Genomic DNA, 27,225 nt, shown 5'->3' with positions numbered 1-27,225 from the left:
ACACCTGTAACCGGCTCCAACCGCCCACACCCGGGTGAGAATGACAGCACCAATAACTGGATTTGTGTGTTCACAGGACAATTTGAGACTCTTTTCCCTGCCACCTTACCTCTCAGGCTGTGCATACCTGACCAGGGGGACTTTCTTTCTCTCCCTCTGCTAGAAAGGACAGTGGGAAGGGCAGGGGCTTAGAGTATACCAGGACCAACGACCCAAAGCACCACTTCCTGCTAGCCTCTGTGTGATAAAATCAGCCTGGAATGACCTCAGAATATCTCGATATACCTCTGGAGGAATACACAAGAAAGCAGGCATTTGGTAGCTGTGGGACAAGAGGGAGAGAGAAACTCTTCATTGGACGCCCTTTTGTACCTTTTGATTTTTGAAACATGCACATGTATTAACTAAATTTTAAAAGAATAAAGAGGCTGGGCTCGGTGGCTCACGCCTATAATCCCAGAACTTTGGGAGGCCAAGGCAGATGGATCAGGAGTTCGAGGTCAGGAGTTCAAGACCAGCCTGGCCAACATGATGAAACCCCATCTCTACTAAAAATACAAAAAGATTAGCTGGGCATTGTGGCAGGTGCCTGTAATCCCAGCTACTGGGGAGACTGTGGTAGGAGAATCACTTGAACCCAGGAAGTGGAGGTTGCAGTGAGCCAAGATCGCGTCATTGCACTCCAGCCCGGGCAACAAGAGTGAAACTCCATCTCAAAAAAATAAAAAAAATTTAAAAATTAAAAATTTTTTAAAAATAAAAGAATAACGAAAAGTGAAATCCTAAAGTTAAAAAAAAAGAGCACCTGGATACCCTGGGTCCCCCAGGCTCTCCCAGGGTGCCTGTGGGGAGCCCCCATGCTGGCAGGGATGCTGTGAGAAGGTAGCTGCCTCTGTTCTGGGTCTAGATCCTTTGTATGTAGAATTACTCGGGGGCATGGGAGAAAGCCCTGGCACTCACCGTTGGCACCAGCTCTGTGCCCACCCCTGCAGGGCCAGGGAGGCTATGCGAGTGCAAGGCTGGGCTCCCAAGAAAGCGCTGACCCTCAGCGGGAGCTTTGACAGAGTAGTTCTCCAGGCAGGGGACCTAGGTGACAGCCCAGAGCTGCACCTGTGCAAAGGCCTCAGGCTAGGCCCTCAGCTGAGCAAACAGTTTCCTGGCCTCTCAGCAAACTAGTTTGACTGTCAAAACTGTTGAGCCCCGAGTCACAACTTACGGACACGTCTCACACTGCACTGAACACACCCATGCTTTGTGAAAATTCAGCAGTAAAATTCCTCCATTTTGTAAGGATGAGAATGTTTAGTGGGTACTTCCCTTGAAGAAGTCTCTGAATTGGACCTTGTCAGATAGAGCATTTACTTAGAACTACTCAAAGATATTCTATAGGCTGGAAACCACAGAAGTCACCCAACATGACTCCACGGTAGGAGCGGTCACTGAAGCCTGCAAGCGTGCAGATGCGGACTCGTGCTGGGTAAGAAAATGATGCATTACACTTGGCACAGAACGCCTACAGGGAACATGCAAGGGCAAAACACTTCAACCACATACATGCAGCTCTGCAGGAATATAGCTGGTTTCTCTCATGACCTTCCTCTAGGGGTCTGCTTTTCACTGTTAGTTGGTTATGAAAGCAATTCAGTGGGTAGCAACCAGTATTTTTTTTTAATGGAATAAGAATAGAGTAGAAAGTATCAGGCTGCATTAAACACAGTTAGGGTCAGCAGTTCCATTTTGAGAGGTTTTCGTTTCTGTTACGTGTGTGTTAAGTGTGTACTAGGTCACAACGGAAAATGAATTTCTTACTGCGGGTCCTAGTCACAAACATTTTTGTCCCAATTAATGTCTCTGGGTTTCAATTTCTTCATAAGCTCCAGTAAAAGTTTAATACATTTGAATGGCTTTGGGAGAGGAATAAAGCACTCAACAAACATCAAACACAAGAACCTTGGAGGTCAGGAGACAAAGACAACCCCATTAAAGAAGGAGGGGGTCAGACAGCATTCTGCTCCCTGCGTAGGGAGAATAAATGAGTTGATGGCACTCAACATCGAGCCAGGCCCCGGGAGCAGCATGCTAACAGGGAATGGAGGGCCGCGGGACCTCTAAGCCCAGGATCTCCAATTCCTCAAGGCAAGCAACCATTGAAACCAGCGCTCCCCACCCTGCCCATGGCTTACCCCCCAGCCTGAGCCACCTCTTCTCTCACCTCCTAAATGCTCCCTCCTATCTACTATGTGCCCCATGCCAAAATTTAAACTTAAGGGCATAAATCTAATTACGTTCCCCCTCTTGCTTCAAACCCTTCAATGGCTCCCTACTGCTCTTAGGACAATAACCCAACTCCTCGGTGTGGCCTCTAAGGCCCGACAGGCTACTCAGCTAGTCACACACATTTTAAAGCCACTATCCTAGAGCTTTGCTAACCCTGCAGCAGATTCTAACTTTGACCCTATGACCCTGAATAAACTCTGCTGGGGTCTTCGCCAAGTGAACCAACTGAGACAGCAAGGTTTCTTCTCAGTTCCTGGAGAGTGGCCCTGGGTTCTGCTTTACAGTGGGAGACCCCTCTGGGAGACTCCAGTTGGCTCTCTGACATCCACTGCCTCCCATCCATGCATGAAAGTTCCACTTACGGCAGGTGCATATCTGTTAGCAAAATCTTCACAATCATCTTGAGTTTCTCAGCAAAGTCGGCCTGGCTGGAAATTCCTGGGGCTGCCATGCTGAAGGTGACCAGCAACACAGCCCCCAGGATGGTCAGTTGTTCCAGCTGCAACTGGAGCTCATGGAAGCGAGACTGGTCCATTAAAACTGTCTGTAATGAATAGAAGAGACCATCGCTGAGCTGCAGGTCCAGGCTGGCCAGCAGAGGGCGGGAGCGCCACAGCCCCCACACCTGCCTCTGCAGCTTCCCTCAGGGTTTGCGCTAGTGTGTCAGAGCTTTCAGGGAGTCCGGTGTGAAATAACCCCTCTACCTCACAGCCATTCCTTCTGAGCAAGGATGCAGTATAGTGCCCTCACTAAGAACACAGACAGGCCTGGGTGTAAAGCCAGGTTCCGTGCTTAATAGCATGACCTCCCCGGTTGGCCGCGGTGGGCTCACGCCTGTAATCCCAGAACTTTGGGAGGCCAAGGCAGGCAGATCACCTGAGGTCAGGAGTTCAAGACCAGCCTGACCAACATGGTGAAACCCCATCTCTACTAAAAATACAAAACTAGCCGGGCGTGGTGCGCATGCCTATAATCCCAGCTACTCGGGGGGATGAGGCAGGAGAATCTCTTGAACCCAGGAAGCAGACGTTGCAGTGAGCTGAGATTGCACCTTTGTACTTCAGCCTGGGCAACAAGAGTGAAACTCCTTCTCAAAAAAAAAAAACAAAATAGCATGACCTCATGCAAGCATCCCCAACTTTGTCAGGCCTCTGCAGAATGGGGACTCCCACATCACAGGGCTGTTTTAAAGCTGAAGAAAGATGCTACATATAAAGTGGCTGGCAGAGCCAGCACTCGATAAATAAAAGTTATACCTATTGTTAGGAAGAAAAGTATAATGAGGCACAGACCTAGGGTCATCGACTCCTTCCAGTTTGTCTCGGACTGTCCCAGTTTTCAAATGGAAATTCCCAAGTCCTGTGAACCCTCACTCAGTCCCTAGCAAACTAGGACAGCCAGTCACCCTGTACACAGCAATGGAAGGCCAGGTGCGACGGTGGATGCCTGCAGTCCCAGCTACTGGGAGGCTCAGGCAGAAGGACTGCTGAGGCCGGAAGTTCGAGGCTGCAGTGCACTATGATTATGCCTATGAATAGCCACTACACTGCAGCTTGGACAACATAGTGAGACTCCATCTTAAAACAATAACAAAAAAAATCCCAGAGCAATGGAAGGGAGGACTGCCTTGCAGGCAGAGACTACACTTATTCATCTTGGTACCCGCTCAGCACCCAGCACAAAGGAAGCTCGTAAGAACTGGCAAGTAAATAAAGAAGAGAAAGAAACAGGAAGCACAGAGAGTAGAAGCGGCAGAGAACAACCTAAAGCCTCCCGGAAAGCAGGCACATTCCCATGACTGCCTCCCCCATGTTAAAGACAGTCCTGGGTCCTGCCATGCCAGCGCCCCCACCTATGTGGGTGAGGGAAAGAGAAGGGAAAGGCTGCACAGAAGGGCATCTGATCTGAGAGTTTACAGGCTCATCGAATGGACTCTAACGACCTTTCTTGCTGTCAGAAACTGAGATTTGCCAAATCAAGACATGAACAATGTGGGGTCACAGCCAAGAAGTAAAAACGCTGAGGATTGAGAATCCTCTGCTGATACACATACAATCCCAATCCTCATCGTCGGCGTGTTTTCTGACTTCACATGGCTTTGTGGCTTCCCAACAGCCCGCAGGATGTGAGTTTAGGATGCAGATTGCTAAGGATCAATTCCTGGAGTAGACAGCTGTCCCCAGGGACCATCACCATCTTCCCCACAGTGTTTTTTTTCTTTTCTTTTGTATTTATTTTTTTTTTACAAGAGAGGGTTTATTCATAAGACTGCCAAGTGAGGAGGCTGGAGAACAGGTCTCACATCCCCCTCTCCATAGAGAGGGCTTAGGGATATTTATGGGATGAAGAAGCAGGGGTATCTAAGGCCTGGGGAAGATGATCAGCTGTGGGGAAAAGGGAGGTATTGGATGGTCTCCCACAGCTATTTTTAAATAGAAATGTCAAGCTGGGAACTTCCCTCCAGAAGAGAACATGCCATAGTTCAAAGGGAACATTTTCCCATCTCCAATTTGACATTCTCTTTAGAGCTTCCTCCAGCACAAAACAGGGAACTCAGAGGCAAGAGGCGAAACCTTAAGCTCACAACTTCTTGAAAGGAAAAATAAGGAACTTATAAGAAAGATATTTAGAGAAGGATCTGGATCTGAGGCTGTGATAAGAAGCTCACGTACCCCCCAAAAAGAGGGGGGGAGTCTACATAACAAAACAGCTATTTAGAGAAACACTGGGGGAATCCCTTCTTAGTCATCTTCTTAAAGAGGTCTTGCAGTTAGAAGTATGTATTGTGAAAAACATAAAAAGAAAAAATATTGTTCAGCATGGAAGGGGAAGAAGTTTCTTTAGATAAAGCTGTGAACAACCACACCTCTGTTGTGGTTTCCATCAAGATGAGTAGAAACAGGAGAGAAGTTCAGCAGCACAGATTGGAGCCTCGTACATTGCTGGTGGGATTGTGAAATGATGCAGCTGCTTTGGAAATCAGTTTGGCAGTTCCTCAAAATGTTAAACTTAAGAGTCACCATGTATGTAACCCAGCAATTCTAATCCTAGGTATGTAACCAAGGTAAAAACATATGTCATGCAAAAACTTGTACTGGAATATTCACAGAAGCATAATTTATAATAACAACCCAAATGTTTGTCAACTGGTGAATAAACAAAATGTGGTACATTCATACAGTAAAATATATTATTCAGCCTAAAAAAGAAAGGAGGGCTGGGCGTGGTAGCTCATGCCTGTAATCCCAACACTGGGAGGCCAAGGAGGGAGGATCACTTGAGGCCAGGAGTTTAAGATCAGCCTGAGTAACATTGCGAGACCCCTGTCTCTACAACACATTTAAAAATTAGCTGGGTGTGGTGGTACACTCTTGTAGTCCTAGCTACCCAGGAGGCTGAGGCAGGAGGATCACTTGGGCCCTGAAGTTCAAAGTTACAGTGAGCTATTGTACCACCTAGCCTGAGCAACACAATGAGACCCTGTCTCTAAAATTTAAAAAAAACCCAGAAAGGGAACACTGACAAATACTACAACATAAATGAACCTTGAAGACATTATGCTAAGTAAAGTAAGCCAGACCCAAAAGGACAAAGATAGTATAATTCCACTCATATGAGGTACCAGGATTAGTCCAATTCATAGAGACTCAAAGTAGAATGGTGGCTGCCAGGGGCCAGGGCACAGGGGCAATGGGAATTACTGTTTGGTGTGTTTGGTGGGAAGACAGTTTCACAGAAGGAAAAATGAAAATGTTCTGGAGATGGCTGGTGGCAATGGTTGCACAACAATGTGAATGCACTTAATGCCACTGAACTGGACAACTAGAAACGGTTAAAATGGTAAATTTTAATGTTATATGTATTTTACCACAACAACAACAAAAAACAACAGAGTGGAAAAGAGGACTAAAGTACTGCTATATATGCTACAACATGAAAAAACATCGGTGAAAGAAGCCAGGCACAAAAGGCTGGTAGTGTATTATTTCATTTAAATAAGATGTCCAGGATAGGCAAATCCATAGAGACAGAAAGCAGATTTGTGGCTTCAGGGGTTGGAGGGAGGGGGAAAGGGCAGTGACCGCTGATGGGTGCAGCGTTTCTATTGGAGGTGATGAAAATGTTCTCAATTAAACAGTGGCAATGGATGCATAACTCTGTGACTACACTAGAAAACACTGAGTTGTACACTTTAAAAGGGAGAATCTTCTGGTAAATGAATTATATCAGAATAAAGCTATTCTTTTTATTTTTTATTTATTTACTTATTTATTTTTATTTTTTGAGACGGAGTCTCGCTCTGTCGCCCAGGCTGGAGTGCAGTGGTGCAATCTCGGCTCACTGCAAGCTCCACCTCCCAGGTTCAAGCAATTCTCTGCCTCAGCCTCCCAAGTAGCTGGGGCTACAGGCCCCTGCTACCACACCCAGCTAATTTTTTGTATTTTTAGTACAGAGGGTGTTTTGCCATGTTGCCCAGGCAGGTCTCGAACTCCTGACCTCAAGCAATCTGCCTGCCTCTGCCTCCCAAAGTGCTGGGATTACAGGAGTGAGCCACCGTGCCTGGCCAAACTATTCTTTTTAAAAAGTTCAGCAGCACAAAAACAAATATGAGTCTTGAGATGGCTCAGGAGACCTACTTCGGGGAACGGCCTCTGGAGGTGGTCCCACTTCAGAAGCTTCAGGTAAGCGTAATTCTGGACAGCAACAGGGCTCAGCCTGGGCATGTCCCCAGAGCCAGCAGCCGCTCCCCCCACTGGCAGGGCGTGTTTATACTTCTGAGTCATAAGGTCCTCTGAGGCTTCTTCCAGCCACTGGGTGACAAAGTCCAGGGAATCTGTGAAAAACAAAGCTGCACACATTACCTTGACACCAAGAAGGGATGCTTCTCGGAATTACTTAAGGGACAATCGATGTCGTGGCGGAGTGATAAAGTAGAAAGTATGAACTTTGGAATCAAATAAAACTTGGATCAAATCATAGTAGTGCCAATGACTAACTGAGGGATCTCAGGCAAGTCATAATGTGTCTGAGTTCCAGATGCCTGATATAGGGAAATTTACAACACCCACCTCACAGGCTGTTGTGAGGATTAAACAAGATAATGAATAAGCCAGGCATGGTGGCTCATGCCTGTAATCCCAGCACTTTGGGAGGCTGAGATGGGAAGACTGCTTGAGCCCAGGAGTTCGAGACCAGCCTGGGCAATGTGGCAAGGCTCTGTCTCTACAAAAGATACAAAAATTAGCCGGGCATGGTGGCACATGCCTGTAGCCCCAGCTAGTTGGGAGGCTGAGGCAGGAGAATCACTTGAGTCCCAGAGGTTGAAGTTGCAGTGAGTGGTGATCACACCACTGTACTCCAGCCTGGGGGACAGAGCTAGACCCTGTCTAAAATAATAATAATAATAATAAAATAATAATAATAACAAATATATGACACCTAGCCAGGCCTTGCCACCCACCTGGTATTTAACAAAACTTCCTTCCCTTCTCTCCCATCCTGACCACTGCATGAGATGGGCCCCAAAGCCCTGGCGACTCCAGCTCTAGAGACAGATGGGATGAGACACTGGCTAGAGTTTCCCTATGTCAAGTATCCTCTAGACTGATGATGAGCCTTTTCCTTGTTTAGATCTTAACCTTGTATCAATCTGGCTTCCTTTCGACCTGGGGGAAAGTGAACTCTGTCGGGGAACCCATCTGGCTTTCAGCAGCCCTCGTGCACCCCTGCTTTTCTAAGCTAGGTAATGCAGGGGGCACACTGAGGGGATACAGAGAGAGCTGGAGGATCTCACACATCATCTGATAACTGCGCCTGTCAGGTCCCAGGGGGTGTTGCAGCTCTGTCAGTGGAGGCTTCCTACTTCCTTAAAACCAGGTGGGTGGCCAAGGTCACAGCTGTGGTTTGCTCTTCACTGGGACAGGGGGATGCAGCTTCAGTTTGCCCTGAGCTCTCGGTCATGACTGCTGGGCCATCTGGCTTCACCCTCTCTTCTGCAGACAGCATTCTCCGTAACCCCCCAGCTTTGGGAAACCCAGGCTTTCTTGTTGTGAGTTAAGTGCTAGATGCAGGCACTGTAGCTGCTTCCACCCCACCAGTGAGTCCTCCGCTATGCCCCAGCTTCCAGGACCAGGCCTTAATATTACGGCTCTTCAGGCTACAAAACTCTGCCTAGCAGAGGTTGCAGTGAGCAGAGATCGTGCCACTGCACTCCAGCCTGGGTGACAGAGCGAGGAAGACTCTATCTCAAAGAAAACAACAACAACAACAAAAAAAACTCTTCCCAGTACTTTCACAACACTGGTGCAAGTGTGAGCTTGTGGTCAATCCATTCTGGTCAAAAATCTCCCAAAACCTGTTTCCAACATCTGTAAAATGGGGTTAAAAAAAAGGTCCCTGGCTCATCAGCTTACTGTGTGAGGATTACACATGATCATGCACATCCAGCCCTTGGCACAAGCCTGGTACTTAGTAAATATTACCGAACTTCTTCTACTTCTACCTCTACCCTGCCCTTTCCCAACCTCCCCCGGCCCCAGCACCACCTCAGACTCCTCTGCCTGGGGCTGGATGAATCAGCTGCGTGGGGCATTCACTTAACTAATCTGGTCAGGCAACCCAACCAACCCAGAGACTGCTGTTTTCATCTCCTCGTCAGCAAAGTTAGAGGCAAAATGGAATTCATCATACATTGAATCTGAAGACTGAAATTGACCCAGAATGTCAGCTAGCAATGCAGAGACCATAAAAAGCACCCTAGAAATACAACGTAGTTTTGGATTCTGAGAGTCGTCTGCTTTCTGCAGACATTGGAGAGGTTCATAAAAATGAGACTCTTCCTGGGTATGAAACAAGAAGATTTACGCATCCAGAACAAAAGCAAAGTTAAATTTCCTGCTATGCCACACAGGGAGAAGAAAAGTGAATTAACAGTCACAGGATATCTGTCATGTTTTCAAAAATCAAGACCAAGAATGTATTTTACTTCAAACTGGTGATTTCATCAAAAAACCATTTATAATTTAGGACTTCATTGTTTTTAATTTCTATTCTCATAGCCTACTCACATTCCTTTTGCTTGTCAATTAAGTTTTCTTTTCAACGCTTAACAACTCTAGATGTAGTCCCAACATTTTGTGCTTTTCCTTCTTCAAATTAGACTATTCTCCTACTAAATTTTAGTTTTGTTCTGCAAATAATACTATGCAACAAGCTATGGCAGCTAAAATGAACAACCACAGACAACAAAAAAAGTCACAAAATATTTAACATACTTGGTTGCCTCTCCAAAATCTCTTGAAACTTCTTCCTTTCGTACTCAACTGACTGCTGCATGAGATGAGGCCTGATGCTACTGATAGCAAAGTTGGCCATGTCCACTTTCATTAGGTCCAACACAGAAAAAATTTCTCTGAAAGAAAAGAGGATTTAGAACCAAACACTTGTAAAGTAAACACAGCATTAAAGGAAAAGAGGACCAGAGGCGTGGCTCACACCTGTAATCCCGACACTTTGGGAGGCCAAGGTGGGAGGACTGCTTGAGCCCAGGAGTTCCAGACCAGCCTGGGCAGCATAGCAAATGTGCCAACATGATAAGAACTGATGGATCCACATGAAGGGCCTGTGAGTGTTGATTGTACTGCTTTTGTAACTTTTCTGTAGGTTTGGAATTTTTCAAAAGAAAATGTTGAAGGAAATTGATGTATAAAAAATATATCTATGTATCAAAATGGTAAGAGTGATTGTGCCTCTGAGAGGTAAAATTATGAGTAAATGTCTTCTTTTTACTTTTCTGCATTTTACAAAATGTTTTTTGTTTTTTTTTAATCCATGAGTACCAAAACTTCAGGAAGTTTAAATTGAAAATAGTTCTGATCTGGGCGCAGTGGCTCACGCCTCTAATCCCAGCACTTTGGAAGGCCAAGGTGGCCAATCACCTGAGGTCAGGAGTTCGAGACCAGCCTGGCCAACGCAGTGAAACACCATCTCTACTAAAAATACAAAAATTAGCTGGGCATGGTGGTGCGTGCCTATAATCCCAGCTACTCAGGAGGCTGAGGCACGAGAATTGCTTGAATCCAGGAGGTGGAGGTTGCAGTGAGCCGAGATCACACCATTGCACTCCAGCCTGGGTGACAGAGCGAGACTCCGCCTCAAAAAAAAAAAAAAAAAAAGAAAAAAAAGAAAATGCCGTTGAATTGTAGTTACACGGAGTATGATTAACATATTTCCATACCTGAAAAGGGGCACTATTTCCTTAATGTCCTTTAGTTTCTTAACTTCCTCATCTCGAGCAGGTGCACACAGTGTCCCCATCATGCCAATAATGAATTCTGCCAGCTTAGAAATGTCTAGGGCCCCATTCTCTGCTTCCTGCTTTATCAGATCCAGATCCAAGACTTCTGTTATCTGGTTTCTCAGTCTAGTATGACCAGGCAGCAAGAAAGATAAGAGAGTCTACAAGAGAACACAGCTACGTTTAATCAAAATTCCTTAGACGTCATTTCTAATTATATGTAATTTATAACTATCCAAATAAGGGCTTATCAATTGCTACGTAATATTGCACATATTTTACTTCTTATTCAACAAACCCACAGAAAAACATGTTTACAAATCATTTACAATAGCTACTTAAGCTTCCATTTAAGCCCTAGGTAGCAATTAAATGGATAGAAGAAAAAACTGTTAATGGTGAAAAAAGAAAAGCATGTTTATTAATGTGAGACTGTGAGTCAACCACAGATGACAATTTCCATGCATACATTTCTTCTTTGATGCTATTGCTAAAGGCACTGCAAAAACAGTCCCTCTACCTAAAGCTTTCTCTGTCCCAAAGGCTGAGTCACCTTTTTGGCCATTATAAATGGAATGTGTCCACACCTATTAAAATTTATAAGTAACGTAGATTTTGTGAAATAACTTTATTGTCTTAAATGCCTTCAGGTTATCATGGTTTGCTTAAAACTTTTTTTTAAAAAAGGACATTAAGCCAAAAACACTCTTGATCTACTTCCTGGCAAGTAATTTAACTTCTTGATCCTTCAATTTCTTTAAAGACTTCTGATGGTGACACAAGAAGTTGAATAAACACTCCTAACACCAGAAAAGCATCACAATTCACTCTTTGCCTCACCTCTTTGATTTCTCCTACAAGTTTGATAGCATGGTCATATGCTGGGGGGTCTTCACTTAGCTGCGCACTCAAGCAATCCCAAAACGCTTTATGTACAATCTCCTTTACTCTCTTCTTCAAGCTGGGGCAGTGAAAAAAAAGGCGGGGCAAAAACCAAAATATTTGAGTTTCAATTCACTTTCAAAAGCACAAATACTATGGGTTTAGGGTAAGATCAATCCCAGTGATTTGGACCAAGGAAAGATTTCCCAGGCATACTTCAACTGATGGCATACTTTATTTTAAGTTAGTGATTTTTTGCAATAAGCATCTCATTGGAAAGAATCGCTCTCAACTAACTGGATAGCCAACATTAATCCAAGAAACAGCATATGACAGTGCCATATAATAAGAATATTGGAAAGTTCAAAGCTGTTAATTTTAGTTCCCTGTTACTAGTAAGTTTCCTAAGATGTTTATAATGAGGTAGTCTAAGATAACAATTTAGGCTGGGCGTTGTGACTTACGCCTGTAATCCCAGCACTTTTGGAGGCCGAGGCAGGCAGATCACCTGAGGTGAGGAGTTCGAGATCAGCCTGGCCAGAGGTTGCAGTGAGCCGAGATAGTGCCACTACACTCCAGCCTGGACAACAGAGCGAGACTCTGTCTCAAAAAAATAAAATAATAATAATAAGATAACAATTCAGTATGTAGTAGGTTGAAGGACTTTATTTCCTAAAAATATCATATTTCCATGTGATACATGGGACAACTGCTTAACTAGGTACCAAACTGTAACAATTTATATATACAACATAACATTTCATTAAAACCAGTATTGGCCAGGTGTAGTGGCTCATGCCTGTAATCCCAGCATTTTGGGAGGCCAAGGCGGGAGGATCACCTGAGGTCAGGAATTCAAGACCAGCCTGGCCAACATGGTGAAATACTATCTCTACTAAAAATACAAAAATTAGCTGGGTATGGTGGCGCATGCTTTATAGTCCCAGCTACTCAGGAGGCTGAGGCAGGGGAATTGCTTGAACCTAGGAGGTGGAGGCTGCAGTGGGCTGAGATTGCACCACTGCACTCCAGCCTGGGCAACTGAGCAAGATTCCATCTCAAAAAACAACAATGGCCGGCGCAGTGGCTCACACCTGTAGTCCCGGCACTTTGGGAGGCTGAGGCGGATGGATCACAAGGTCAGGAGTTTGAGACCACCCTGACCAACAAGGTGAAACCCTGTCTCTACTAAAAATACAAAAATTAGCTGGGCATGGTGGTGCACGCCTGTAATCCCAGCTACTCAGGAGACTGAGGCAAGAGAATCGCTTGGACCCGGGAGGCAGAGGTTGCAGTGAGCCAAGATCATGCCACTGCACTCCAGCCTGGGCGACAGAGCCAGACTCCGTCTCAAAAAACAACAACAACAACAACGATAAAAATGTCTTTCTGTCTTGAGCACAAAACAAGCAATTCTTCATTATTCAATGCAAAAAAGTACTATCTTTGCAGATATAAGAAATCTCTGTGAAGTCATATTTAGAAGCTTCCTATGGGAGACACTTGACAGCACAGCAGCCACTCCTCCTTTTGTTAACAGAATCCCAGTGTTTTTCAGGGCAACAATATACTCTGCCTGTGACAATAAATCACGACTAATCTAATAAGCCCATCACAGCAGTTCATTCCCTTTTACCCGACTTAAGCTCTCCAGGCTCACTTATAGCAAGGGTAGCATGTGACTAAATTCTGATTAACAAAATATTAGCAGATGTCTGTTTCATGACTCCAGGGGAAGACGTTCCTCTCCAACAAAAGGAGAGCCCTAGTCCTCCCAACCTTTCCGCTCTTGCCGGGAAGGCTGATGTATTATGGGATGCTTGGAGCTGCAGCATTCATCCTGCAACCATGAGGACAGGCTAAGAGACTCTGAGGTACCATCCAGAATCCTGACTTTGGTGAGCTGCTGACAGAAAGGCACTTGCACGCATATTTCCTTGATTCTAAAACAAACTTTTCCCCCACCAATATTTTAATCTCTCAGAAACTTGGATCTTTCTTAAAATCAATGGCATTTTAACAATTATAATGGGCAGTGTTTCCTCTTTCTTATGACAGCACATTTTTAAAAGGTGCACCTTACAATCAATAGTTTTTGATTCAATAAAAAAATGGTTAAGTACCAGGCACTAGGGACACAGAGAATAACCCACAGTCTTCACCTTTGTGATGAAACCAGCGACTATAGTGCAGTGTGATAGTTTCAAAGAAGTGAATGAAACAAGGCAATGAAAACACAAGATGAGGCAGCTAGATCCTACTGAGTAGGCAGACTTTCACAAAAGATTTTTAGACCTTTTATTTGATTTTTGAAGAATTGATGTTCCTTGTTTAGGAATATTTTTTAGCAAGAATGTATAAAAGGAAAAATATGTTTGAATATATTGGTATCAACTGAAGGAAATATTTCCCAAACTGGGAAATGGCAGTGTTCTACTAAGCAAGATAATTTAGCAACCACCTTACCTGTTTTCTGGTAATTCAACTGGTTTAATCTGAAAGTCTCCATTTACTACAATTTCATGGGCTAGAGCCATGTTGGTGACACCTCTCGCTGTCTCTAGAAGTTCTTCTACTGTCACAAAGCGAGGAGGACTAGCTGTAACAGAAACTCACTGTAAGAGATTTGCTTCTCTGGATTCAAATTTCTATTAAAATAAGAAGACAGTGGTTCTGGTACCAGACAATAATTTCAGTTATTGCCTCTATTAAAATGTTCTGGCATTTTCAAACAGCAACAGAATGTTACTTCATATTCATTTTTTACCCTTGAATCCTAAAAGCAGAGATCATTTATTAATACTCAAAACATCTGGTGTTTACTAAGACTGGTCAAAGGAAAATAATTACAGTAAATTGAAACTTAGGAAAACTTAAGTTACAGATGATCATCTGTCCCATATGCTGAGGGTTTATTTTCTAACCTTTCTGCCTCCTGTCTACCCTAAAAGAAAAAAAAAAAAAAAGACACCAGATTTAAGATCTTCTCTTTTGCTCCCATTAGCAGTTTGCTTTTGCACTACCACTAACACTGCCACAAATGAATCTCCCCAAATTAAAATAGCATCAAGGCTATGCACAGTGGTTCACACCTGTAATGCTAGCACTTTAGGAGGGCGAGGCAAGAGGATCATTTGAGGCCAGGAGTTGCAGACCAGCCTGGGCACCATAGTGAGACCTTGTCTCTACAAAAAAATGTAAAAACTAACTGGGCATGGTGGTACATGCTGGTAGTCCCAGCTACTCAGGAGATTGAGGCTGGAGGATCGTTTGAACCTGCAGTGAGCTATGATCATGTCACTGCACTCAAGCCTGGGTAACAGAGCAAGACTCTGTCTCAAAAAAATAAAAATAAAAAGTTGTAAAAAATTACAATAGCATCAAGTCCTTTAGGGTGCCGATGGTGCTGTTTAAACAATGCTAAAACCACTATCTTGTACAGGATACTGTGACAGAATATGATAGCTCTACAGTGGTCAATGGATGTGTGACACAAGAATTTTCTAGAATGCTGATCCAGTGAATCAAAAACTTTGAAAAAGAGTCATCTCTGATTTCTCTTTCCCCTGCTCTGTTATCCAAGTCCTGTAGATTTTACTTCTGTATCAACTGCTGCAACAGCCTCAAAATTTGTGTCCATACTTCTCTTTTGATAAAGCTTGAGACTGATCGTTCGGAAAGAAGGTTCTAAACCAAGGAACAAAGGGGAATTCTTACTCTTAAAAGCCTATGATAAGGCCAGGCTCACACTTGTAATCCCAGCACTTTGGGAGATCGAGGCAGGTGGACCACTTGAGGTCAGGAGTTCAAGACCCACCTGGCCAACATGGTGAAACCTCGTCTCTACTAAAAATACAAAAATTAGCAGGGCATGGTGGTGAATGCCTGTAATCCCAGCTCCTTGGGAGGCTGAGGCGAAAGGATTGCTTGAACCTGGGAGGTGGAGGTTGCAGTGAGCGGAGATCACACCATTGCACTCCAGCCTGGGCGACAGAGCAAGATTCTGTCTCAAAAAAATAAAAAAGTCTCTGATAGCAATTCTCAAACTTTAGCCTATAATGGAGTCAGACGGAGGACTTGTGAAAACAGATTGCTGGGCCCACCTCTCAGGGTTTCTGATTTAGCAGGTCTGGACCAGGGCCAAAGAATCTGCATTTTTTATTTTTCCATTTTCTTTTTTTTTTGAGATAGGGTCTTACTCTGTCACCAACAGGAGTACAGTTGCACAATCATGGCTCACCCCAGCCTCAACCTCTCAGGCTCAAGTCATCTTCCCACTTTAGCCTCCCAAGTAGCCGGGACTACAGGCACATGCCACCACGTCTGGTTATTTTTTCTATATTTTTAAAGACAAGTTACGCCATGTTGCCCAGGCTGGTCTCGAACTCCTGAACTTAAGTTAAGTGATCCGCCTGCCTCGGCCTCCCAAAGTGCTGGGATTACAGGCGTAAGCCACAGCAGCCGGCCCAGAATCTGTATTTCTAACAAGTCTCCAGTTGATGCTGATGGCTCCAAACACCACAGTTTGAGAAGTACTGGCCTAGAAGATGAATATATTAATTTTGTGTGATAGTGATAAGATCTGGCCTTAAAATTAGATAAGTAATGTCACTGGTTTGCCCAGGTTTAAAAGATCTTCTTACATTGGTGAAAAGTTATTTTCCTTCTTTTTCCTTTTGCTCACCAAAAAAAAGAAAAAAAAAAAAAAGGAACCAAATCGAAGAGCTGGTCATATCCTGTCTGGTAAAAATCTTTATTTGGTCACAAGGGGAAGTTGGGAAAACTCAAAATTCTTCCTCACGACATTCTCAGCATTTCCAAAGAATATGAATAAGAATACAGAATAAGTAAATCTGGCTTTGTGGATATTGCTAAAATATAATAAACATCGAAAATCAAAGCCCAATATATCTTTTCAATTAAAAAAATTTTTTTTAACTTTTAAGTTCAGGCGTACATGTGCAGGTTTGTTATACAGGTAATCTCGTGTCACGGGCGCTTGTTGTAGAGATTATTTTGTCGCCCACTTATTAAGTCTAGTACTCATTATTTTTCTTGATCCTCCCCCTCCTCCCACTCTCCAGTAGACCCCAGTGTCTCTTGTTCCCCTCTATGGGAATATCATTAAGATGTCAGTTTTCCCCAAATCAATCTATTGGTTAAATGCAATCCCAATCAGAAGAATTTTTGTTGAAACTGACAAACTAATTCTAAAATTTATATGGAAACACAAAAGACCTCGAAAAGCCAAAACTATTTTGAAAAGGAAAAATAAAGTTAGAGGACTGACACTGATTTCAAGACTTATTATAAAACTACAACAAGACAGTGTATTTTTAGCATAAGGATATACAGAAATTCAGGGCAGAAAATCCAGAAATAGACTGATATACACACACATATGTATATATGTGGTCAACAGACAAGGATAGGCCGGGCATGGTGGCTCATGCACTTTGGGAGGCTGAAGCAGGTGGATTGCTTGAGGCCAGGAGTTCAAGACCGGCCTGGACAACACGGCGAAACCCTGTCTCTACTAAAAATCATTTAAGCCCAGGAGACAGAGGTTGCAGTGAGCTGAGATTGTGCCACTGCCCTCCAGTCGGGGCGACAGAGCAATACTCTGTCTCAAAAAACAAAAAAAAGCAAGGATAGTTTTTTTGTTTTTTTTTAATCAAATGGTGCTACAACAGTTAAGTATCTATATGTAAAAGAATTACTCTATCATGCCTGAAATCCCAGCACTTTGGGAGGCCGAGGTGGGCGGATCACAAGGTCAGGAGATCAAGACCATCCTGGCTAACACGGTGAAACCCCATCTCTACTAAAAATACAAAAAATTAGCCGGACATGGTGGCAGGCGCCTGTAGTCCCAGCTACTTGGGAGGCTGAGGCAGGAGAATGGCATGAACCTGGGAGGCCAAGCTTGCAGAGAGCTGAGATTGCACCACTGCACTCCAGCCTGGGCAACAGAGTGAGACTTCGTCTCAAAAAAAAAAAAAAAAAAATATTCATTACTCTAGATCCTTCTCTCACATGATAAACAAAAATGAACTAAAAATGGATTGCAGAGCCGGACATGGTGGCTCATGCCTGTAATCCCAGCCCTTTGGGAGGCCAAGGCGCAAAAATTGCTTGAGGCCAGGAGTTTTGAGAACAGCCTGGGCAACATGGCAAAACCCCATCTCTACAAAAAATACAATTAGCCAGGTGTGGTGGCATGTGCCTGTAGTCTCAGCTACTCAGGAGGCTGAGGTGAGAAGATGGCTTAAGCCCAGGAGGCAGAAGTTGCAGTGAGCCATGATCCCGCCACAGCACTCCAGCATAGGTGAGAAAAAAAAAGAATCACAGATACAAATCTTTGTGATCTTGGATTAGGCAGAGATTTCTTAGATAGGATACAAAAAGCTCGAACTATAAAATAAAAAATGGATAATTTGGATTTTATCAAAATTTAAAATGTACACTCCATGAAAGACTCTATTAGGAAAATAAAAAGTTTTTTTGTTATTTGTTTTTTGAAACAGGGTCTTATTCTGTTGCCCAAACTGGAGAGTGGTGATCACAGCTCATTGTGGCTTCAACCTCCAAGTAGCCAGGACTATAGGTGCACGCCCAGCTCAGTAGGGATTTGCTGTATATATACATATGTATAAATATATGCTTATTTTAAAATTATTTATGTTACCAGTTATCAGAAAATGAAACTTCCACTGTGGGCACATCAATATCAAGTATCAGGTGTTATTATCAAGCATCAGGTGTTATTAAACTCCACCAAGTTCCCTTAAGGAGAAACTCCTTAAAACTCCAAGTTTCCTTAAGGAGAAACTCAGAGATTATTAGGGCTCCCAAGTTTTTTAACCTTGCTTTTGCAAAAAATTGTGGGGAAAAGAAAGAGAGATCAGACTGTTACTGTGTCTATGTAAAAAGAAGTAGACATAAGAGACTCCATTTTGTTTTGTACTGAGAAAAATTCTTCTGTCTTGAGATGCTGTTAATCTGTAACCCTTGTCCCAACTCTGTGCTCGCAGCAGAAACATGTGCTGTTGACTCAAGGTTTAATGGATTTAGGGCTATGCAGGATGTGCTTGGTTAAGAAAGTGCTTGAAGGCAGTATGCGTGTTAAAAGTCATCATCATTCTCTAATCTCAAGTACCCAGGGACACAATACACTGCGGAAGGCCCTCCCACAGGGGCCTCTGCCTAGGAAAGCCAGGTATTGTCCAAGGTTTCTCCCATGTGATAGCCTGAGATATGGCCTCGTGGGAAGGGAAAGACCTGACCGTCCCCCAGCCGGACACCTGTAAAGGGTCTGTGATGAGGAGGATTAGTAAAAGAGGAAGGCCTCTTTGAAGTTGAGCTAAGAGGAAGGCATCTGTCTCCTGCTCATCCCTGGACCGCAGAATGTCTCCCTGTAAAACCCGATTGTATGTCCTATTTACTGAGATAGGAGAAAACTGCCTTAGGGCTGGAGGTGAGAGGTGCTGGAGGCAATACTGCTCTTTAATGCACCGAGACGTTTGTATACCTGCACATCAAGGCACAGTACCTTTCCTTGAACTTATTTATGACACAGAGACCTTTGTTCACATGTTTCCTGCTGACCCTCTCCCCACTATTACCCTATTGTCCTGCCACATCCCCCTCCCGGAGATGGTAGAGATAATGATCAATAAATACTGAGGGAACTCATAGTTTGTCTCTGTGTCTTATTTCTTTTCTCAGTCTCTCATACCACATGACGAGAAACACCCATAGGTTGTGGAGGGGCAGGCCACCCCTTCAAAAGTAATCAATGTCTTATCATCTGAAATTTATGAAAATAACAGAAACACATCACATCAAGTCCTCTCGGTGAATTTTTTTTTTTTTGAGACGGAGTCTTGCTCTGTCACCAGGCTGGAGTGCAGTGGTGCGATCTCGGCTCACTGCAACCTCCGCCTTCCGGGTTCAAGTGATTCTTCTTCCTCAGCCTCCCAAGTAGCTGGGACTACAGGCGCGTGCCACCACACCTAGCTAATTTTTGTATTTTTAGTAGAGACAGGGTTTCACCATTTTGGCCAGGCTGGTCTTGAATTCCTGACTTCAGGTGATCCACCTGCCTTGGCCTCCCAAAGTGCTGGGATTACAGGCATGAGCCACCGCGCCTGGCCGGATTTGTTATTTCCCAACAATTTTAGTCATCTGGCTAATAATAGGCACAGTTACTATGCTGCCTAGTCATGAAACACAGTGGCTGCAGCAAATCAGGAAGAAATTTCACTTCCTCTGGACTCTGTTGAGTATGACCTTGAACAAGTCACTTAAATCTTGCAGGGTCAGTGTTTCTCCATATGCAAAAAGAAGAGACTTCAGGGTGTGCTATGAAATATAAGAATCCTCCAAATTTTAAACAAGCACATTCTCAGTGTTTTGGGCATACTTGGAACAAAACAGCTTGCACCAAGTACTAAGAACCTCACCATCAGGAAGAAGAAAATTTTCAGGAACTGTCCAAGTTAGAGACTACTTAAAATCAAAATTATCAATGACAGGTATCTGATCATGAAAGATAAAATCTACAGTTCTAAGATATGATCAGGACATGTTACCGATGTACATATAGAGGAATTATTCATTGCATACAAATTATAGGGTTGTGGGGATTTTGTTTTGTAAGAGTTCTCAAATTTACCAATTTCATAAATGAAAACTTGGTAAGGATTGCATAAAATTGCATAAAGATGCAATTTGGTGGACAACACATCTTCACCTCAATTTGTGAAGAGAAACTGAGTTGTAATAAGAGCCATGAAAAATGGTAAGGTCAACTCAGACATGGTGGTGCACACTTGTAGTCTCAGCTACTAGGTAGGCTGAGGTGGGTGAATCACTTGAGCCCAGGAGTTCAAGGCCAGCCTGGGCAACATAGAGCAATCCGGTCTAAAAAAAAAAAAAAAAGTAAAGATAATGTAACTTACCCTGGAGTTTATCTTATGTGATACAAAGCTAAAGTTGTTGCTAAATTTTGTTATTTTGTTACAGCATTTGCACACTGATGCCTTGTTAGAGAAACTGAAAACCATATTAGGTTAAACATGACTTTTGAGAGGCTGGCAGACAGACTCCAAAATAAAATGAAGTTCTAATTTAGAATGGTTGTACTCTCTTTCTTTACTAAGGTGTCCTGAGATGTCTACACGCTCTGAAAAGATGCTGGTAGTCACAGAAGTGGACGAACATTTATGGAGGGCAAGACTGCAACTGTCACCCAAACAGCTACTATAGAATGAGTACAGTAAAGCCAGGGTAAAGGTTACCCATAGTACTTACTATGTTGATGGAAACTACTTGTTAATTTGTCTTCCTAGTCTCTAGCCTACAAGCTCCATGAGGACAGACAATACGTGTCTGATTCACTGCTGGATCCCTGACATACAGTATGCACTCAACAAATATTTGACTGATTGAATACAGAGACACCATAATTCAAAGTCTAGTCATGAGCTTTAGAAATATAAGTTCTCGTGTCCTCTATTCATCTAAAGATGACTGGGATCTACTAATTAAATTCACAAGGACCTGATCCAATAAATGAAGGTCCTAAGTGGGAGATATTAATTAACTGGAATAACAACTGATGTTTGTCATCTGAATATAGCATCTTTTACTGGTCAACTAGGTGATTAAACGTTAGAACAGAGGGTATTTTGTGAGAAGAGCATTAAAGTATAAGTAGTAGAAAATTTTAGAGAAACATTGTTAAGTTACAGTTGACTGATCCTTACTCTGTTTAAAGGATCTCTGTTTAAAGAACAGATAATCTTTTACAATCAAATTACCACCTCAAATCAGTAACCAATCAATTTTTTACAAGCCAGCTATTTTTCCTTTTTCAATATTCTGCCATCAGTTACATCAGAATTCCACTTTTTTTTTTTCTTGAGATGAAGTTTCGCTCTTGTCACCCAGGCTGGAGTGCAATGGTACAATCTCGGTTCACTGCAACCTCCGCTTCCCAGGTTCAAGTGATTCTCCTGCCTCAGCCTCCCAAGTAGCTGGGATTACAGGCACACACCACCACCCCTGGCTAATTTTTGTATTTTTAGTAGAAACAGGGTTTTGCCACGTTGGCCAGGCTGGTCTCGAACTCCTGACCTCAGGTGATTCACCCGCCTCAGCCTCCCAAAGTGCTTACAGGCGTGAGCCAATGCACCTGGTCTAGCAACTCCACTCTTAAAGTATTACTCTGTGTTATAATTTAAAACAATAAATGTTCTCTTTCTCCTACTTACGTTTTAATTTGTAGAATTCCAAATGTGATTTTAGAGTTACTTTAAACTCAGTAGCTACAAATTTATAGAGTTTGGGGAAAACATCTGTAAACTGTTCACTCCATATTTTGTAAATCCTTATTTACGCTCTATGTGTTCAATAATGCTTCTTTACCTGATCCCCAAATAATGGGGTCTTAGCTTTATCTTTTGGGTTTATAGCCCTGTACCTACCTAGTACTACAGGAGAAATAGGAAGGCAGCCAAAAGGAATATCTTAGGGCATTGATTTTAAACCTTATTTTGGTACAGACCACTAAGAGAACTTAATGAAAGCTTCCATGACCTTATTCCTAAAAACATGCATATACAAACAAATGTTGATGTACTTTTTTGGTTATTACTAGATCCCCTAAATCTTGATCATAGGTCCCAGGATAAGTATTCTTGCCTTAAGGGCATAACTACACACAATTTCAGATAATGTAGCTTAGTACTGGTTTGACATTAATTTGGAATCATGCCATCAGACTGACATGATGCCAAAGGTGAAGCCATCAACTAAAGAATGGCTGAACCTATAAAAGTTAAAATTGTCTAAAAAAAGTAACACCAATCAACCAACTGTTGGGAGAAGCTGAAGCAGGGCTTGCGTGTCTGATATAATGTAAAAGAGTCTTGGAACGTGTCCGGGGTCCAGGGTCTAAAACCCCTCATGGCCTTGGGAACACCAAGCTCTGTGCTAAAGGGTGGAAGGCTGCCCTGCCGCACCATAATCTAAGCCCAGGGCATAAAACCCCTTGTGGCTTGAATGGAATCCAGGGCTCAGAGCATGGCCTCTGGAATGTGTCTAGACTTGCTGGCTTCTTGCTTCTAGCACTCCTAGGCTCATAGATCTATTGTATCTTAAACTAGAAGAACATGTCTCCCATTATCTCAAGTAGCAGAACATGTTCCATATGCTTCAAAGAAAATGTGAAACTGTCACAGCTGTAGATCATGCGCTTGATACACTGCTTTCTTTCAACCCCCACATCCTTACCACCTGCTTCTTTGTTTGATCACCAATAAACAGTGCGGACTTCCAGAGCTCGGGTCCTTTGCAGCCTCCATACTAGCGTTGGCCCCCTGGACCCACTTTATGCACTCTTAAACTTGTCTTTTCTCATTCCTTTGATTCCACCGGACTTCGTCACCTCCACACTGGGTCTGGCCATCCCAACAACCAACCAACCAATAAAGAGTGACTGCTAAAGAAGACCTAAACCAAAAGTTCTTCTTTAGCAGAAACTATAGGTTGTAAAGCTATCATGTTAGCCACATACATCTACATTACAGCAATCAATCCTGGCCTCTTTATTTTTTTATTTTTATTTTCTTGAGAGGCTTGTCTTACTCTGTCATCCAGGTTGGAGTGCGGTGACATGATCACAACTCACTGCAGCCTTGGCTTCCCCAGCTCAAGTGATCCTCCTGTCCCCACCTCCCAAGTAGCTGGGACTACAACCATGTGCCAGCATGCTCAGCTAATTTTTTTTTTTTTTTTTTTTTGAGACAGGGTCTCACTTTGTCACCCAGACGGGAGTGCAGTGGCGCGATCTTGGCTCACTGCAGCCTCCACCTCCCAGGCTCAAGTCATCCTCCTGCCTCAGCCCCACAAGTAGCTGGGACTATAGGCATGCGCCACCATGCATGGCTAATTTTTATTTTTTGTAGAGATGGGGTCTCATTATGTTGCCCAGGCTGGTCTTGAACTCCTGGACCCAAGTGATCTTCCTGCCTCAGCCTCCCAAAGTGCTGGTATTACGGTATGAGCCACCATGCCTGGCCAATCCTGGCATCTTTAAATGCAATAGATGACATAATATTAGTAGCAAGAGCAGTAACAACAACTAATGTTTATTAAGCATTTATTACCTGTGAAGCACTGTTCTAAGTGCCTTATAGGAATTCATTTAATCTTTACTGCTACCCTAAGAAATATTGTATTTTCCTCATTTTAAAGACAGGAAAACAGAAGCTTTCTAACTACACATATTGGAGACAGGCCTAACAAACGCACGATAGACTGTGCTAGTAACAACATGTTTCCTTGGACACAATTTGACCTAATAGTTGATTTATTAAAATCTATGTGATAATAAATCAGAATAAAATAGGGTCCATTAATGTTTGCTAGAAGAATAGTATGTTGACTAATAAATTGCCTGGGAAGGCCTTTGATCATTTTAGAACAAACACACCCCAAAACCCAAAAATGTCTGTACTTTTTCCAAATATGTACAACTACTGATCATCTACAATTTAAAGGGATAACATCAATACCGACATTCTTAGACTATGACATTCCCTCTTAAAAACTTGCATTTTTGGACTCACTTCAAAATGCTTAAGGTACTCTTCATAAAAGACGTGAGTTGAGGCAACCGCTGGGAATGCCTGAAGATATTGCCACCCTTTCATTTAAGAGGCTTGCTCCTTGCCAGGGATCTAAAATGACTTCACCACACACATTTAACAAACTGAATCCCCTCAAGCTTGTGGGAACTAAGCCCCCAGGCAGAGAATTAGGGTGTGCTGAACTTACTCACATTTTTTTTTAACCTGTACAAGCACAGTCCTGGCTAGAATTAGCTTCAGACTTTTCAAACACTCTTTCAATAAAAGCTGCAATTTGTACTCCACCCTCCTATTTCTCAGAGCACTTCAGAGACTGGAGTGTCACTAAGGCTGGAGAAAGACAGGAACATTCTGGACATTATTCTAAAATGTTAATTTCCCATGCAATTGAAAATCCACAAGTAGCTAGGCTGCCAGCTGAGGAACTGCTATTATTCCTAAATGCTACATTGGCAATGTTATAGTATTAGAACCTAGCTCACGGCCACATGCACAAGGAGGCCTCATAAAACTGTCACCTGAAAACAATGACAATATCGCATCTAACCAAAGTCAAATTTGCTTACAGTGAGGTCTCTGCACTCTTTGCGGGCTGGAGGAGTCTGACTTTATTGCTTTCTGTAAGGCTTCATCAGCACCTTTCACAGCATCTTCGAGGCCTTGCTCAGAATCACTGGATTTTGATTTTCCTGCTTCATTTACATTGGACTTGTCAAGGTTTTCAGACATTCTCAATTAAGTTTATTCACTTTCCTAGGAAAGAAAAAAACAAAAAAATAACTAAAAGTATTCTAGCTCTGTCACCAACTAGCAATGTGACTCAGGGCAAATCATTTAATCTCTTTGGGTTTCAGTTTTCTCGTTTGTAGAATAAATGAGCTTGCTAAGATCTTATCCAGCTATAATACTCTACTTCAATGACTACACAGATACTTGTAAAATGTCATTTGTAATTTATCAGATTTCTGGATCTCAAGTAGTAGTTAGTTGAAATATTTTTGTCCTACTCCTGAGTAGCACGTTTCAAGAATACAGGGCCTTAAACTATTAGAAGACACACTCTAAACTGCCTGCTGCTACTATTTATTTCAGTAATTCAATCTTAAATTCTTTACTTTCATTCCTAAGAACAGATAGGTAAACTCCTTGGAAATAATGCTTTTAATTGGGCTTACAAGTGAATACACTGGGCTAAAGGGTTGATTCCTTGATATTATCATGTGAATAAGATACCCAGAGATGATAGAAACTAGAATTTTTTTTTTTCAGACGGAGTTTTGCTCTTGTTGCCCAGGCTGGAGTGCAATGGGGCAATCTCAGCTAACTGCAGCCTCCGCCTGCTAGGTTTAAGCAATTCTCCTGCCTCAGCCTCCCAAGTAGCTGAAATTACAGGTGGGTGCCACCACGCCCAGCTAATTTTTGTTTTGTTTTGTTTTTTTGAGAGAGTTTCGCTCTTTCGTCCAGGCTGGAATGCAGTGGCGCGATCTCAGTTTACTGCAACTTCTGCCTTCCGGTTTCAAGTGATTGTCCTGCCTCAGCCTTCTGAGTAGCTGGGATTATAGTCGCCCACCACCATGCCTGGCTGATTTTTGTATTTTTAGGAGAGATGGGGGTTTCGAACTCCTGACCTCGTGATCCGCCTGCCTTGGCCTCCCAAAGTGCTGGGATTACAGGCGTGAGCCACCGCACCCAGCCTAATTTTGTATTTTTAGTAGAGACGGGGTTTCACCATGTTGGTCAGGCTGCTTTTGAACTCCTGACCTCAGGTGATCCACCTGCCTCGGTCTCCCAAAGTGCTGGGATTACAGCCATGAGCCACTGTGCCCTACAGAAAACAGAATCTTACGAAGTGTTAACGAGGAATGTGTGGGGCAAATATTTTTATTACCCTCTTGCCAGTAATTAGGAAAAAGATCGTGAGTAAGAAGCTGAAAACAACCATAATGTATGCAGTTGGGTGGGCTTTTTATTAGTTGCTGATCAGAATAGCAATAACACTTGACACTGTGCTTTGGGCCAGTGAATAAAAGGTCTGCCTCAGCCTCCCAAAGTGCTGGGATTACGGCATGAGCCACCATGCCCAGCCTAAAACAGGCCTAAAACAAGCAGATCACGAGGTCAAGAGATCGAGACCATCCTGGCTAACACGCTCAAACCCCATCTCCAATAAAAATAGTAAAAAATTAGCCGGGCGTGGTGGCGGCGCTTGTAGTCCCAGATACTCAGGAGGCTGAAGCAGGAGAATGGCGTGAACCCAGGAGGTGGAGCTTGCAGTGAGCCAAGATCGCGCCACTGCACTCCAGCCTGGGCGACAGACGGAGACGCTGTCAAAAAAAAAAAAAAAAAAAAAAAGGCCTGTTTTAATTACAGTAAAAGTTTTAGTCAATTCCTCCACTCTCCCTTTTCCTAGGTGTTTCTGGGAGAGAAGCCACAATGTTTCTGCATTTGCTGAAAATAATTAACATTTGTAACATCAGCACTTGAAGATCACAAAACATTTTCACAAACACTAATTAGACTTTCTTACACACATGGAAGGTAATCAAGTGATCAAAAGAAATGTCGACTGATTTAGGGTGTTTGGCAGACTGTGTTCTGCATCTTAGAGAGAGGTGAAGAATCACCTGATAGAATTATGTGAAATTTCAGAGAACTCCATTAAATAGAATGAAGTTACTGGAATTGAAATATTCAGGCCTGTTTTTTTTTTTTTTTTGAGACAGACCCTTGCACTGTTGCCCAGATTGAAGTGCAGTGGCACCATCTCGGCTCAGCTCACTGCAACCTCCGCCTCCCAGGTTCAAGGGATTCTTCTGCCTCAGCCTCCCCAGTAGCTGGGATTACAGGCGCCCGCCACCATGCCTCGCTAATTTTTGTATTTTTAGTAGAGACGGGGTTTCACTATGTTGGCCAGGCTCGTCTCGAACTCCTGACCTCTAGTGATCCACCCGCCTCAGCCTCCCAAAGTGCTGGGATTACAGGCGTGAGCCACTGCGCCTGGCCCAGGCCTGTATTAATATGAAAGTTGTTTTCATGTATTTCCCCATTCTAGACCCATCTTAGCTTCCAACACCCCATTGGAGACACCCATCTCCTCTGTATCCTAAATCCTAT

The 27,225-nt window shown here is 43.2% G+C and overlaps 1 protein-coding gene across 4 annotated transcripts in view; it reads right to left on the bottom strand.

Annotated features, from left to right (window-relative positions):
- Nucleotides 1-27,225, bottom strand: part of TCP11L1 (t-complex 11 like 1) — a 34,158-nt gene that overhangs the window by 5,015 nt on the left and 1,918 nt on the right. For 3 of the 4 annotated variants that reach the window (XM_030828651.1, XM_030828654.1, XM_030828652.1), the window contains exons 2-8: nucleotides 24,678-24,864; nucleotides 13,922-14,054; nucleotides 11,414-11,534; nucleotides 10,514-10,734; nucleotides 9,552-9,688; nucleotides 6,915-7,111; nucleotides 2,640-2,821 (exon numbers count right to left, since the gene is read on the bottom strand). In XM_030828651.1, coding sequence (XP_030684511.1) covers nucleotides 2,640-2,821; nucleotides 6,915-7,111; nucleotides 9,552-9,688; nucleotides 10,514-10,734; nucleotides 11,414-11,534; nucleotides 13,922-14,054; nucleotides 24,678-24,840 — 1,154 coding nt within the window. In that variant the 5' untranslated portion in view covers nucleotides 24,841-24,864. Of the gene's footprint in view, nucleotides 1-2,639; nucleotides 2,822-6,914; nucleotides 7,112-9,551; nucleotides 9,689-10,513; nucleotides 10,735-11,413; nucleotides 11,535-13,921; nucleotides 14,055-24,677; nucleotides 24,865-27,225 lie in introns of those variants that run through there. The other variant, XM_030828653.1, reaches the window with a different exon arrangement.

The sequence above is a fragment of the Nomascus leucogenys genome, chromosome 15 (genome assembly GCF_006542625.1).
Source record: "Nomascus leucogenys isolate Asia chromosome 15, Asia_NLE_v1, whole genome shotgun sequence".
Taxonomy (NCBI): domain Eukaryota; kingdom Metazoa; phylum Chordata; class Mammalia; order Primates; family Hylobatidae; genus Nomascus; species Nomascus leucogenys.
Note: the sequence above shows the minus strand (reverse complement) of the source record. Positions and strands in the feature narration are given on the sequence as shown.